Source organism: Anabrus simplex, chromosome 1 (genome assembly GCF_040414725.1).
Source record: "Anabrus simplex isolate iqAnaSimp1 chromosome 1, ASM4041472v1, whole genome shotgun sequence".
Lineage (NCBI taxonomy): Eukaryota > Metazoa > Arthropoda > Insecta > Orthoptera > Tettigoniidae > Anabrus > Anabrus simplex.
This window is the reverse complement of record NC_090265.1, coordinates 88545819-88561700: the sequence shown is the minus strand read 5'-3', so window position 1 is coordinate 88561700 and position 15882 is coordinate 88545819. Positions and strand designations below refer to the sequence as shown.

The 15882-nt window shown below is 40.8% G+C and overlaps 1 protein-coding gene across 1 annotated transcript in view; it reads right to left on the bottom strand.

Moving 5' to 3' along the window:
• Positions 1-15882, bottom strand: part of LOC136861791 (glutamate receptor 1-like) — a 373013-nt gene that overhangs the window by 126884 nt on the left and 230247 nt on the right. Inside the window, exon 11 of the mRNA XM_067138845.2 lies at positions 7224-7318. Coding sequence (XP_066994946.2) covers positions 7224-7318 — 95 coding nt within the window. The remainder of the gene's footprint in view (positions 1-7223; positions 7319-15882) is intronic.

The window sequence follows — 15882 nt, the reverse complement described above, 5'->3', positions numbered from 1 at the left end:
CCTTATTGTTCATACTGTAGATTACGAGCATTATTTACTGAAAGATACCATATGGCAAGAAGTTATTTAGCTCGGTGGAAATTTAGTAAAATTCTGATCCGCGTGAAATGTTTGATCTTAATGGTATACTGTGAAGACATCTTCCTATGTAATATTTGAAAAGTATTGCATCTAGTGTGACATGAAAATGTGTTTACATAAGCTATGGGGGACAGAATTCGTGCTTTTAAGGTGGACGTTTCATTGCTCGAAAATCGATAATAGAAGAAATATTTTCAAGATTTTTCATCTTTGAAACCATGCAACTTGTCTGATTGTTAACAGTGATAGTTACTGACAATCCCTTAAACAATTCGGCAATGCTTTAGAAATTTCGAAGGAACAAAATTTCGTCTGAGTTAAACATTTTTATGATGCCCATGTCTGTAAATTTCGAGCGGCGTCAGTCAAATTTCAAAAATAACTAACTGATAAGGGTTGAATAAAACCCAATTTTGAGATAGATATTTCAATATTTCTGACAGCCTCGTTGCATTTCATAACAATTTGGAACAAAACAAATATGTTTCCAAGTATCCATGTATTGGCATGGAAATTAGTTAATATGTTTGTTCTGCATTGTCCAACGTTGCATTGGAAGCAGGGTTTCGCATTCATTATGCACAAGCAATTTTTCCTGATATCACTGAGTTAGTGAGATCAAAGAAGTGAATCAAAGATGAATCCCTAAATGCGGAAAAGGGACAGATTTATTTTAAACATTCTTCATAATTCTTGATTATTTCTGTGTCACAATAGATGCCGTCATATACCTCACTCCCCTCCGTCTCTTCACGAATCGCTAGCTATCCTTTGCGGTTCGCTCTTAGCCCTGAGAGCACGGGGGCTACCCACTTAGAATCGTCTGCCGAATGGACCTTTTCTGATATAAAATCTGATTACCCCGGCCAAGTTTCAAACCGCGATCTTGAGATCGGGAGGTCGAAACTCTACCACTGACTTCCACTAGTTGTAGGTAATCATGTTTATTTAAATCAAGAATCGAATTAATAATCGTCGAGTTGAAGTTCATCTACTAATGTCATTATGTTCTCAGATCCGGCTCCTTGGCTGAATCGTCAGCGTAGTCGCCTTAGGTTTAGAGGGCCTCGTGTTCGATTCCCCGTGAACTCGAAGATTTAAATCTTAAATGGTTAATTCCATTGACTCGGGGACTCGGTGTTTGTGTTGCCACCAAACATTGCTGTATCTCATACACCACACACAATACTATGCTCTACCACAATAATATGCCGTTTACCACATGGGTGATACCACCCACTCTGGTTGGAGGATCTGCCTTACAAAGGCTGCACCAGGCTAACAATAGCCATACGAAATTTAAAAATAAACAATAAAAAACGTTTCCAGAGACAACATGAAATGTAAGAAATAAATTGGAGTCCTTTCACTCACTATTTACTTCACTCTTATAAACCTTTGTAATATCAAAGCCACAGTAATTTAAAATGCACTTTGGTCAAATTTAATTGTCCTAAAATCGGGTATAGTTTCTCTCCGCTCTACTTCCCGATCAATAACCTCTACCTGTGTTACACTTAATTGCATTACCAACATGTAATGCGCGTCCAGGCTGCATTAAGTACCTCATGCTTCTACGAGCCATTTTTTTAAAATGCTATTTGTTTCGGGCGTCGACCTATAGAGATCCTGTGCCCCTTTCTAAGGCCATACAGTCAAATAAAATCCCTCTATAGTAAATGACGTCGGGGAATTCTTTTCAACACCCCTGTGCACTAAATTTATCATTTATGACTGTCCCGTAATCTGAGTGTTTGTGTGACCACTACTAATTTATGAGTAGACAAAGTTGTGAAGGAATACATATTAGAAATAGTGAAAATAGAGGCCGGAATAATTAGGTCTCAGCCTATGTTTTCCTTGCATATTAATTCGAAACATTCAACATACTTTTTGTATTTATGCCCATACGATTATAATGTGACAGTATTATTGAACCGGAAAAGGGATAAATATTTAAGGCCTAAAAGAGGCTAAAACGTAAGACTGCACATGCCACATGAAGGCTGCAGGACTTAGCAGAATCTTCTTGTGGGCTGGTGACAGAATACAAGGGAAAGGAATGCATTCGTCGAAAAAATAAAGGGTTAAAGTAGGGCATTATCCTTGCTTCTACCAGCAAATTCACTCTTGGAGACTGGCTAGCTTTTAAATTTTCGTCACATTTCTGTCACTACTGAGAATACATTGAAGTTGTATTGTGAGACTGTGTGCCCTATTCAGTTAATTCTGTCATCCAGTAAGTGTTGTGTTTATAGCGATATATTCGACTTATCAAAATGTAAGTCTTCAAAACCGAGTCTGATATGGCAGACGATTTGAAAAGACGCCAATTTCGCTACTGATGGAAAAATATTTCGACACAAATATGTCTTATGCCTGGGGGGGAGGGGGGCATATGAAAATTTGTGTTATGAAATTACCGTCACAAAACGTGTGACACACCGGGCGAATTGGCCGTCCGCGTAGAGGCGCGCGGCTGTGAGCTTGCATCCGAGAGATAGTAGGTTCGAATCCCACTATCGGCAGCCCTGAAAATGGTTTTCCGTGGTTTCCCATCTTCACACCAGGCAAATGCTGGGGCTGTACCTTAATTAAGGCCACGGCCGCTTCCTTACAACTCCTAGGCTTTTCCTATCCCATCGTCGCCATAAGACCTATCTGTGTTGGTGCGACGTAAAGCCCATAGCAAAAACAAAAAAAAAAACGTGTGACAATGTTACCTGGCAACCGTGCAGGCGTCTGAAATTAATTGACGGTCACGACCGAGAGATAGGCTATATTAATGATGATATGATTTTCGCAAAGGGGAAAGTGGCTTAATATTTAATGTTGTAAATATTGTCTTAGTAGACAAAGTAGGGGTCCTCATACTATGAAAAAAGTAAAATTAAGCTATTTCCTCGATTGTGCCTAAATTTGAAGGGCTAAAAGAGCCGGAAAGGTTTCAAATTGTGAGTTCTTGACTAGCTCTAACAAAATAAAACATATCAGATTTCGAAAAATCACTTCCGACTTAAATGCAGTTCCGCAAAAACAACCTAAAATCGCTTGTTTCTTTACTCGATTTCTTTTGATTCAAATTAACTTACTAATTATTTCTGTAATTTGTTACTTGGTTCCATACCCTCAGGCGTTTTCCGTTTTTTTTCAAATATGTCCACACCGAATGTAGTGTCAAGGGCTTACGTGAAACTCTGCATTGGTTCTCTTTAGCGCTCGTATTGGTGCTTAAGTGAAACAATGCATTGACTCACATTAGCTCTCGTAGTGGCAGAAAAAGGCAAACTGCCAATCTAATCGACCGGATAACGATGATTAAGAAAAGGATTGTATTTTTAGGAATAAATAAAGAATATATTATCGTACTTTATTATATTTTATTCACCTAAAATTCGTAACCCATATCCCTAAGATATTATGAACAATGAGTTGCTTGCCTGAAGGACTAGAACTGTGGAATTTTTCCTGGTAAAAAGGGTACGTAAATCTAAAGAAATAAGTTAGAGAATTGCCCCTAGTACTTTATTTGCTAATGAACGTCAGCAGGGTTAATATATCTATATAATTATCTACATACAGCTTATAAAATGCTACAAACATACAGTTCTCCCTAATTCCTTTTTTTACATGCGCCTCATCTGTATATTTGTTAAACATTCTATTAAATGCAAAAGTCACTTTTACAGACCTATTAATCTGTGAAAATATAAGAATAAAACTGCTTTCATAAAATTTAAAAAATCTGGGCCCTATTTAATAAGAAATGTCTTCTGGTATTCTCCCAAATGCAAGGTGATAACTAGGTGACTCAAACCGCACAGCCTCTTACTCGATACTGGGGAAGAGTGACAATAAAATCTGAACCCATTTAACACAAAGAAATCTTGGATAGAGATAATCAGAAGTAGAAGAAGAAATAGGACAGAGAAACACAGGAGGGTTATAAAGTAGGGAGCATTGAGTGGCAGCCACAGCACCCATGGCTGAGTCTAATTTTGCATCTGCTCGCTTACGTTAGGCTATCACTTTCGTCTGTTACCTCATGATAATATTTCATTACCTAAATACTCTTTCATTTTCACATTGTTCGTAACTCCTCCTGTGAATCAGTAGAAAAACCCCTGGCACATACCAGAGAAAATAAAACCGTCAATAATAATTCATTTTTTATCGCAGATCCTGGTAAGTTTTCTCATGGCAACTCACCCTAAGTTGATTCTTCTTCTACTGGGCGAGTTGGCCGTGCGGTTTGGAGCGCGCAGCTGTGAGCTCGCATCCAGGAGATAGTGGGTTCGAACCCCACTGTCGGCAGCCCTGAAGATGGTTTTCCGTGGTTTCCCGTTTTCACACCAGGCAAATGCTGGGGCTGTACCTTAATGAAGGCCACGGCCGCTTCCTTCCCACTCCCAGCACTTTCCTGTCCCATCGTCGCCGTAAGACCTATCTGTGTCGGTGCGACGTAAAGCAAATAGCAAAAAAAAAAAGGAAAAGATTCTTCTCCTCATATTAGCAAGAAACGGAGAGTGCTGAATAACAGTTATATGAAAATAACCTTGTAGCAATATTATACATCGTCGAATCAAGAGGAACCAGAGAGGCGTACTAACAGTGACTCTGTCAGGTACTGATAGGTCTCCACGGGTACACGCTGTCTGCAATGCATTCCACAACTGTTGAAGGGTGCGTGGTGTAGGAGATCGACGTCAAATACAACGACTGGGATGGTCGTACAGATGTTCAACTATACTCAGATCGGAGCTGTCTGGGAATCAGGGAAGAACTTTGAAATTTTAATCACGCTCTTCCAGCCAGGTGTGGACACTTCTGGCCGTATGTCAAGGCGCATTATCGTGCTGGAAGGTCACATACTCCCGAGGAAAGATAATCATCATGTACGGGAGGATGTGACTGCCAAGCATGGTTTATAACCATCGAGAGTGTCTTCCACACGGATGACGGGACCTGAGTAATACCACGAAAACATCCCAACGCTTTGTATTCATCCAGCAATGGTTGGATGGTGTTAGTTCTCCGACATTTCTTGATGGACACGCGGGCGTCTATCTCTTCTATGCAGCTGAAAACGTGACCCCAAGGAGCTTATCCGTCGCCCAATCAGCAGCGCTTGAGTCGCGATACTGTCGAGCAAATTCTATTCGTTTTCATTGATGCACCTGTGTTGGCATGGCTGCAGTCACTCTCCGTCTACTACGGAACCCCATTCGCAGAAGGGTTTGATACAGTAGAAACGTGGCTGGATGCTCACTGGCTCATTTGGATAATGATCTGTTTCACTGTAGCTCGTCGGTTGGCCTTCAGACAACGTCGTAGTCGACAGTCACCTCGGAGATTAATGGCGAGTGGAGTTGTGCAGTTTCCACGACGACTTTTCCCAATTGTGCCATTCGTCCACTCACGATTCACCCTCACCGTACAGTACGCGAACACATCACGTACGTCCCTGTTACCGTGCCAGTTGGCCGTGCGTTTAGGGGCGTACAGCTGTGAGCATGCATTCGGGAGATAGTGGGTTGGGTGCCCTGCTATTTTCACACCAGAGAAATTAAGATCACGGCCGTTCCCTTCCGCTCCTAGCCTTTTCCTCTCCCACTGTCGTCATAAGACCTATTGTATATATGTTGGTGCGATGTAAAGCCAGTTGTAAAAAATAAAGACCCTGATTACAAAATGCTCCCCTTTGGCCCGAGCCGACGATCATCCCGTTTTGCAACTCGGTCAAATCGCTTACCTTAACCACGCCAGCAGGAAATGCAATGCGTAGAGCCAGCCTGTCGGCCGCATTACATACCCGCTTCACCAGTACACGTCACGGGCCGTGCGTCATAGGCTACACGTAGATGTCCTTTCTAGCATGAGTTCATAATACAGTGATTCGACTGGGTATGTAATTATATTCGATCTTCAACGGCTGATACTTTGCGCCGGAAAGGTTACGGCGTGTGCGAATAAGTTCATGGCATGGCAGTCAAAAGTGACACTAGTAGAATTCATGAAATCGCTTTTAAACTTGGTGACAAAGGGATTTATACTCGATCCGACCATCTAATTCGGGACACACCAGAAACACCGTAAGAATTTGACGCGTAAAAAGACACCTCTACAGTTCCATACTACCTAGATAAATACAAATAAACAGAAATAGAAATCACTGGCCGGCCTGAGTGGCTCAGACGGTTGAGGCGCCGGCCTTCCGACCCCAACCTGGCAGGTTCGATCCTGGCTCAGTCTGGTGGTATTTGAAGGTGCTCAAATACGTCAGCCTCGTGTCGGTAGATTTACTGGCTCGTAAAAGAACTCCTGAGGGCCTAAATTCCGGCACATCGGCGTCTCTTAAAACCGTACAAGTAGTTAGTGGGACGTAAAGCAAATAGCATTGTTATTTATTATTACAGAAATCACTGGACACGCTGGGTGCGAGGGGAACATTCCCTAGAAACTGGTGAGCACCATGAGATATTCCCATGTAACAAACGAAACAGTCGTCGGCTGGGGAGTACGCACGCTAAAGGGATTCATATCCATCTAAGATACCACCCCTACGCTTCTTGTAGCTTTTTGGATAAGCACATGATGTAAACTGCAGTACCGACTGATCATTTCATTGCGTTCGCTTTGTTTTCCTTTGAATGCGTTATAACATTAATACACATATTTTATTTTAAAGTGAATGCTTTCTTGCCGGCCCCATGATGTAGGGGTAGTGAGCCTGCCCCTTACCCGGAGGTCTCGGCCAGGTCAGGGATTTTTACCTGGACCTGAGGGCTGGTTCGAAGTCCACTCAGCCTACGTGATTAGGATTGAGGGGCTATCTGACGGTGAGATAGCGGACCCGGTCTAGAAAGCCAAGAATAACGGCCGAGAGGATTCGTCGTGCTGACCACACAACAACTCGTAATCTGCAGGCCTTCGGGCTGAGCAGCGGTCGCTTGGTAGGCCAAGGCCCTTCAAGGTCTGTAGTGTTTTTTGAATGCTTTTTTTATTATGTTCCTTGTTATACCTGACAGCTTACTGGTTTGGGGAAGAGTAAAGTGATATTATTATTATTATTATTATTATTATTATTATTATTATTATTATTATTATTATTATTATTATTATTATTATTATTATTATTATACCTTCCTGACGAGTTCGCCCACCATGCCGTCCCAACCACCTTTCACGTCTGGGTTCTCGGCACCGTAGCCTCCATCCTTCACAATCCTCAGCTCGTCTGTAACAGGGAAGGGACCCAATGCCATTAGAATATTATTTGTTAATTGTATGATTTTAATCACTTATTATTTAATTACTTCACTATTTATTCTCCTTATACTAAAATAACATATTATTGTAATGTCTGAGGTTTCAGATTCTAATCATCGAAAATGGACCCTGTTTACAACCGCAAATATTTCCTACTTCAGAAGTTCTGCAGCAAAAATTGTGAAAACATACCAAATCTGTGAAGTTTTTTAGTTCCTACATAGCCGAGCTTACTAGAAAATATTCTGCTATAGAATTCGGAGGCCACAGTTGTGACTGTCGATTCTCGGCTACGGATTCTTACCTTGAGCATGGCATCTCCAATGGATTTTACATAATATCTCTAGAAGATTATTTACGGTACGTATCTCATTCTATGTTCTGAAAAAATATTAATAGAATTTTCTACAGATACAACCTGATAATCCTGAATTGTTTTGTAACAAAAAGACTGCCGTATATCTCATATCTCAGCTTCCACTGATGGTGGGTTTCGTTCTAGAGCATACGCTCCTATTCGAAAATCATTGTACCTCATCCCCCCACCCACCTATAGGCGCAAACGTTTGAACCATCCGGTATGATTATGGATTGCGAATTAATAACCGTACAGTAACGAAATTTAACACTAGCCGCAAAAATTTTTAAGTGACCGCCAGCATGGTATTCGATGGTGCAAAGTACCTTATTGCAATTTACGAAATAGCATACCAGAAATGTGTAAATATCACTATTTCAGTATCCTAACTATAATATATATAGTAAGTTATCCTGTTCATTTATTAATTGCCACGATCATAATGCAAATATTTAGAAGACTTTTATATAGATATTGCAGTAGTAGTACAGTTAGATCAGTGGTTTATTTTACCTGGCAAAATTACGAACGCATGCCCTTGCCTTACATTTCACTGGTTGTAATGTTAATTCGCAACTCTATTATACATCTAGACCACAGTTTAAATATATATGTTAGGTCTTCAATTTAATAGCAATAAAATAATGTCTTGATAATACAAAAGCCGGTCCCGCGGCGTAGGGATAGCGTGCCTGCCTCTTACCCGGATGCTCCGGGTTCGATTACTGGCCAGGTCAGGGATATTTACCTGCATCTGAGGGATGGTTACAATTGAGGAGCTATCTGACGGTGAGATAGCGGTCCCGGTCTAGAAATCCAAGAATAACGGCCGAGAGGATCCGTCGTGCTGACCACACGATACCTCGTAATCTGCAGGCCTTCGGGCTGAGCAGCGGTCGCTTGGTAGGCCTTCGCCCTTCGGGGTGTTGCGCCATGGTGTTTGGTTTGAATAATAAAAATCAGCTTATAGCAAGATTTTCTGGAATCACTGAAACCATCATGGAATGTTTTCAGTTTGGTGAAGGGATCAAGGCTAGGTGCTTTCTTTGACGTCATAATCAACAGGTCCGTCTACCTGAGGAGGTGAGTTTCAATATCTACCACGTGATCGTTTTTACATTTTAATAAAAATGAGAAACTTATATACTATTATACTTACAAATTTCAAATTTGGTGAATTAATTGCCATTTGTGATCTCTATAAGTATACAGAATATTCAAATATCTGAAGCCATTGTTGCCAAGAATTGTGTGTATTTTATTTGCACGTTGTCAGTTTTGAAAATCAAATTGAAGGGAACAGTGAAAAACTGTGTTATAGGATTTTTTTAGAGCAAGTGCAATTTTCATTAATAACATTCTGCTTTATTCTATCTTCACAACTAACAACGTGAAAACGTAAGTGGTTATTCAAGTTTAAACATTTAGCTGTCAAGACACTCAGTACTCGCAAGTGGTGGTGGTGATTATTGTTTTAAGAGGAAGTACAACTAGGCAACCATCCTCTATGTAACACTAATCAGAGGGAAAAATGGAAGGGGTCCGACACTTCGAAAAATGAAGATATCGGCCAAAGGAAGGCAAGGGCCACGAAGGGCGTGAAAATGAAAGACTCCCTAGCCCTCGCAATCCTAATAGCGTCGGGGTCGGAAAAGAACAAGAGTTGACCAAGGGAGGTCGGATAGGATAGATGAAAGTGAGGAGCCTGGCACAAGTAAGTGGAAGCAATGCCAGGACTCAGTTGAGGGCCCCGTGGTCGCCAACCCACGCTCCAAAGTTCAGAGCCCCTGGGGCTCAGTACTCGCAACTACAGCTCACAAAAACTAACTAATGTTTGCTCTAACACCCTGAAAGCAAGACAGCGATACTGCCTTGGCGAGTTGCGAAGCATTATGATTGGTGCATACACGTTGCAGGTTTTGAAAAGGAAAAAATGAAATCGTTCTGTTCACGTTGCAGGATTTGAACTCACCCAAATATTCAAAGCCTTATATTACAGCATATGGTTGACTTATGCAAGATTAATTTTCAGCACAGGGTAGAGTTCGATATTGACAACCGGATGGCATGCATAACTCAATTTGACCGAAAAAGTCACGTGGCAGCTTTTGAAACTCACCACCTCACTCATAGTGTGGTGGCAGCATTGGTCAATTTGGGAATTTAGACCACTCATTTACTCAGTTATTATCTACCGAAAGTCAACTCCTTTTCAGTCGTAAATTCGTGTCAGAGCCGTTAATCGGAAACGAGACAGCTGGATAAATAGAGATAATTTATTTGAATGGGAGAAGTTAGTAACACTTGTCCCCGTCTTCCACTTAACCATGATGTTAAGTCACAGTGTAAATCCATATATTCACAGCAATAGAAGATAGGTATATAAAAGACCGACCAGGCGAAAGGGAAGTCGAAAATTTCTCCCTAGTATCTTATGTTCGAGAAAGCACTTTATTTCGAAGACGTTCTCCGTTGAAGATCATTTGTTAGTTCTTTGCAGTAAGTTTACAGTAGACAATTGGTATGGCCTGTCATTTTTCCAGTTTAAGAAACAATCCACATTGCGAAGGACAGTACCTTACGGCTTAAAAATTCGTATTCATCCTTTTATATTATTAGACATGATATTTCCTTTTGGAGTTTTACCGTGTGAAAGAGCCAAACCACGGGGAGTAATTACGTTTCACGACGACTTTGCTCCATGCCCTCAGACGATAAACTCGACCGACAATGACTGAGTAAATAAGATATGTACAATGTGACAGTTGTTACGACAAACCGTTGATGTAAAATGAAAATAACACAGGAGTCAGAGCTGATCCTTGTGGAATGCGTACTCTTGAATATCGATGTTGAAAAGAAAGGTAGAATTAGGTTGTGTCTGGGTTTTGACGCAGAATGCTAGATATTGTCGAAATAAAGTATTTAGGCCTAATACAGTAAGCACGAGTTTGAAATTATATTTATGACAGTTTATTTCTTAATTATTCTAAACAAATTTACACATTTTGAATCAGATGACGATGATCGGCATCCAAATCCATGAGTTTCAAATTATTTTCCATCACTGGGCAGTAGGTATGCTTGATTGAGGTTTCAGTACTCTCGGTCACTTTAATTCTGAGACACATCTGATAAACCTTTTGACACTCGACATTGGGAATTTTCGAATTATGCAAGCCGATTTATCCTCTCGAATTAATTGTTGATCATTTTGAACCCTTTTATTGTCCATGTATCCGTCAAGTCATCAGCCGTACACTTGAAGAAATCACGGAGAAGAATCAGCAGACTTCTCACACTAAGTACTACCATGCCGGAGTGCAGAGTATTACTGACAGTCGCGCGGCACGGCGATATTATTTTCTTAAGATGGCAGTGCTATTGCGTTACTAGATGGTTTCCTGCAAAGGTCAGACTTTTGTTACTAAATACATTGATCCCTATTCTTTACAGTGAGAAATCAAAAGTGATACGTGTTGCCTAAAAGCATTTCGATTATAAAACGATTGCTCCCGTGCGAAACTATCTTTACACCGGTCTGTTTTCAGACCAACTTCACTTTACGTGATTGAAAGCTGGGTGGACGCTAGATATCTTATTCATAAACTAGAAGTATCAGTCATGAAAGAAGCGAGAATTATCACTAATTCAAACAGGCGGGAACAATGGTAGGAGTGTACTTGAAATGACGAGATAAAGGCCGACTTAGGAATGAACTCCTTTGATGAAGCTGTACGCATAAACTGGCTTCAGTGGTGGTATCATCTGAGGTGAATGGAGGAGAATAGCTTACATAGGAGAATAATGGACTAGTTCATGGAGAAGTAGAGGGAGACCAAGGCGATAATGGTTAGACTCATTTTTATAATGATTTAAAGATAAGAGGTATAGAACTATACAAGTCCGACTAATTGACTGAATGGTCAGCGTTGAAGCCTTCCGTTCAGAGCGTCCCGGGTTCGTTTCCCGGCTGGGTCGGGAATTTAAATCGTGACCGATTAATTCTTCTGATCGGGGACTTGGTATTTTTGTTTTTCCCTACACTTTCCTTTTCATACTCACACAACTCACTACACCACCAACCGCCACAGAAACACGCAATAGTGATTACATACCTCCGTTTTGGATAGGCGTCGGGAAGGGCATCCGGCCGTAAAACATAGTCAAATCCCTATGTGCGACACAGTTCCCACATGCAACCTTACAAATATGGAAAAAGGGGTAGAAGAAGAAGAAGTTAGGTATGAAGCTGTACGAGGCCACAGAACTTGTTACAAATACTGTAGAGTATTGTAGCCGCATTTAGTAAATGCACAGAGGCTTGCAGACTGAACGATGAAAGGCATAGCAGTCTAAAGTGTTTAAAACTTTAATTTTTTGGGAATTCTCAATGGCCCGCGTACAGTTCCGAAACAATGGACGTATTGTATGACAAAACTCAATGTTGCCTCCCGTATAAATTAGCTCGTATGTAACTCGAATGTTGACGGAGAAACTTAGTCAATAACGTCCACACAGGGAAAGTTCGTAACCTAGTTAAGTATTTTTCTTAAGTTCAATAGCACCAATATTGTCGCATATTGCGTGGCCATAGGCTGTCTCATGGTCAGTAAGGTTGAGCTTGTACTGTTATTGCGTTAAAAAGTAGGACGTGTATACCTCGTAGTTAGGATAGACTGTAATTTGATTATATTCTGTGTGCTGGAGTCAATTACGCTATTCATGTTTTAATGTTAATTAGACTGCAATCACTGTTCAGTCTCAGAGATTTTCTCTTCGTCAAGGGATTTACCAGGGCTATTTCCCAGAGAGTGCTAATTACACTATTCTCAAGGGAGAAATTTTATATGAATATTAGTGCCAGAATATAACGTCAGTAATAATATTCTATTTAGTATTATTATACCTTATTATCTATCTTCCTAGCTTTAGGTTTTATTCGTAAATTAGCGTCTGCAACATGTAGTGGTGAAACACCACAGTATAATGTACATTTTCTTTACCTATATTTGCTTCCGAGGATTTCAATTCGTGAAGTTCTCCGGGACATTTTGGTTTTTACTAATTATTTCAAATTAATTAATTTCGTGTGGCTATTTCTAGCCGAGTGCAGCCCTTGTAAGGCAGACCCTCCGATGAGGGTGGGCGGCATCTGCAATTTGTAGGTAACTGCGTGTTATTGTGGTGGAGGATAGTGTTATGTGTGGTGTGTGAGTTGCAGGGATGCTGGGGACAGCACAAACACCCAGCCCCCTGGCCAGTGGAATTAACCAATTAAGGTTAAATTCCCCGACCCGCTCGGGAATCGAACCCGGGACCCTCTGAACCGAAGGCCAGTACGCTGACCATTCAGCCAACGAGTCGGACTATTTCAAATTAATGGACTGATATTCGTGGAGTACTGCCTCATGCCTGTTCTATAAGTTTTTACACGGAGTATAAGAGAGTGTTTTCTACTATCAGAATTATTTTATTAAGAAGTCGTTAGTTGTAGTTTTTATTAGGTAGTTCTTATAACTCCTATGAACTGTATCGTACCAAGTCATTAGGACACTGATGAAGATATTGCGCAATGAAGGCAACTTCCTTTGAGACACAACACGTCTATAGTACCTAATTCTATGTCATTGAAACTGGGGACCTCATTAACGTATACCTTACATGTGAACTCATACCACGCCGTCAGTACATTTTAGTTGACAGTACATCTATATTATCTGAAGCACGTGGTTTTCTGTTTCAGTTTAGAGCACAGCAAATTATATGTCATAAATAAAAAGCTTTTATATGACAGTCCAAAAACCGACGTCTGTCCATGATGTTATTATCTGAGAAAGCGGTTGCTCACCCCAACAGACTGTGTGAAGTGTTAGTGCTCTCTGTGTGTGTGTGTGTGTGTGTGTGTGTGTGTGTGTGTGTGTGTGTGTGTGTGTGTGTGTGTGTGTGTGTGTGTGTAGTTTAGTTGAAGGATCGTTATCTGTCACTCCCGGAACGTATTCAGTAGATGGATGATCTTGGATGAATCGGAATATCTGGAATTTGTATTGATTTTTGCCACCAGTATCAGTTTTTTAATACAACAGTAACTCTCCGACAGGGTCTGTCTTACAGATATTTAGACGGCTTGCAATTGGCAGTGTGTATGCGGTTCTGAAGGCATCCACGGAGGAGATACGGTATGTTCTCAGGTCCCCCCCAATACCGTTGAGGTGAGTAAATTTTTAACTTAGTAGAGGCAAATAATAGTAGTAGTAGTAGCCTAGTAGTAGTAGTAGTAGCCTAGGAGTAGTATTAGTAGCATTAGTAGTAGTAGTTACGTAGGAATGGTCGCAGAAGCAGACGGAGAAGAATAATTTCGTAAGACTTTAAACCGGTACTTTATAAATTCATCTGGTTCACTATGTAGCGAGCGAGTAGCTGCGTGGTGTAAGTCAAGTAGCTGTCAGCTTGCATTCGGGGAAAGTAGGTTCGAACCCCACTGTTAGCATCACATTGGATGATTTTCCGTGATTTCCCATTGTACACTAGGCAAATGCTGGAGTTGAACCATAATCAAGGCCACGGACGCTTCCTTCCTACTCATAGCCCTTTCCTATCCCATAGTCACCAAAAGACCTGTGTATGTCTGCGCGACGTAGAGCAGAATTGTAAAGAGACACTATGCCGCAAGCACTTTGGTTCTGAACTGAATATATTGAACTGGTATATTTTAGGTTCAAAAATACTCAAAATTGGTCAGTTTTCGATTAATGTGTAGTCAAGTATTATACAGAACTAACTTTCTTGTGTTCGTGCACTGTGTTTACTTCTTTGCTCTTCCTAGGAGCAAAAATCAGGTAAAGCGGAGATTGCGGTCCTGATATCAAAAGACGGAAGAATCGCTGTGATGACTACGTCCCCGATCTTGGAGAGCAGAGATATCATTTTGGCTACGATGTACAGATTAGTCAATGCGATTATATTCCCACTGTGCATTTATGGATGTGAGAGCTGGATGCTGAAACAGGCAAACAAAAGGAAGATCGACGTTTTTGAGTTCTGATGTCGGCGAAGAATCTTACGAATACCATGGACTGCATAAATCACCAATAAGGCAGTTTTAGAACGCATCAAGCCCCGTATGTCATTGGTTGGTAAGATTATGAAGCTGAGACAAGCATACTGTGGCCACATTATGCGATCAGATGCTTTGGAAAAAGCAATCATGTTAAGAATGATTAGTGGTACAAGAAGACGAGGTCGCCAGAGGACTCGTTGGTTAGACACAACTGAAACAGACACCACCCTCACCCTGGAACAACTAAAAGAGGCAGTGTGGAACAGGACAACTTGGAGAGCGCTAATTCATAGAATCGCCAATGGTCGGATTCGACGGAACGGATGACATCATCGAAGGCCCCGGTTTCGATTCGGGATGGAATTGGGGTCATTAAGCCTCGTAAAACTAACTTTGCGTTATGAAAGGCGTGGACGTGATAAAGAGTGCTAAACAATATTGCTGAATGTGCAGTTACGGGGACCACGTGTCACTTTAGGTCATATGAATAGCCAGCCCTCAATGCGTTGTAAGTACCAAAAAGTTCATAGACACAAATATAAGAGGACAACTTAGGATCTTTAACACCCTTTACATTTAGGTTCGCCTTTATGAAGTTACACAGTGGCACTGCACCATAGTATTGAATAAATATCCGGCTCCATGGCTAAATGGTTAGCGCGGTGGTCTTTATTCCAGTGAATCCCGGATTCGATTCCAGGCCGGGCCGGGGATTTTAACTTTCATTGATTAATTTCGATGGCTTGAGGACTAGGCGTGTGTGTCGTTTTCATCATAGACGTATATTCGAAAGGCCTGCACCACGCCTCTTGGCAGGCCACACGCCATTATTATTATTATTATTATTATTATTATTATTATTATTATTATTATTATTATTATTATTATTATTATTATTATTATTATTATTATTATTATTATTATTTGTATCAATTTAGGAAGGCTCGGCTTGTGCCGGTAACATAATGGGCTGACTCGGCCTATGCAAGGAGTCACCCTCTTGATTATGAAACTACAGGTACATATATGTACAAATATTTACAATAGAAATAATTACAACATATACATTTATACAATAAATACAAACAACTTCAGACTTCTTATGTCCCCGTTT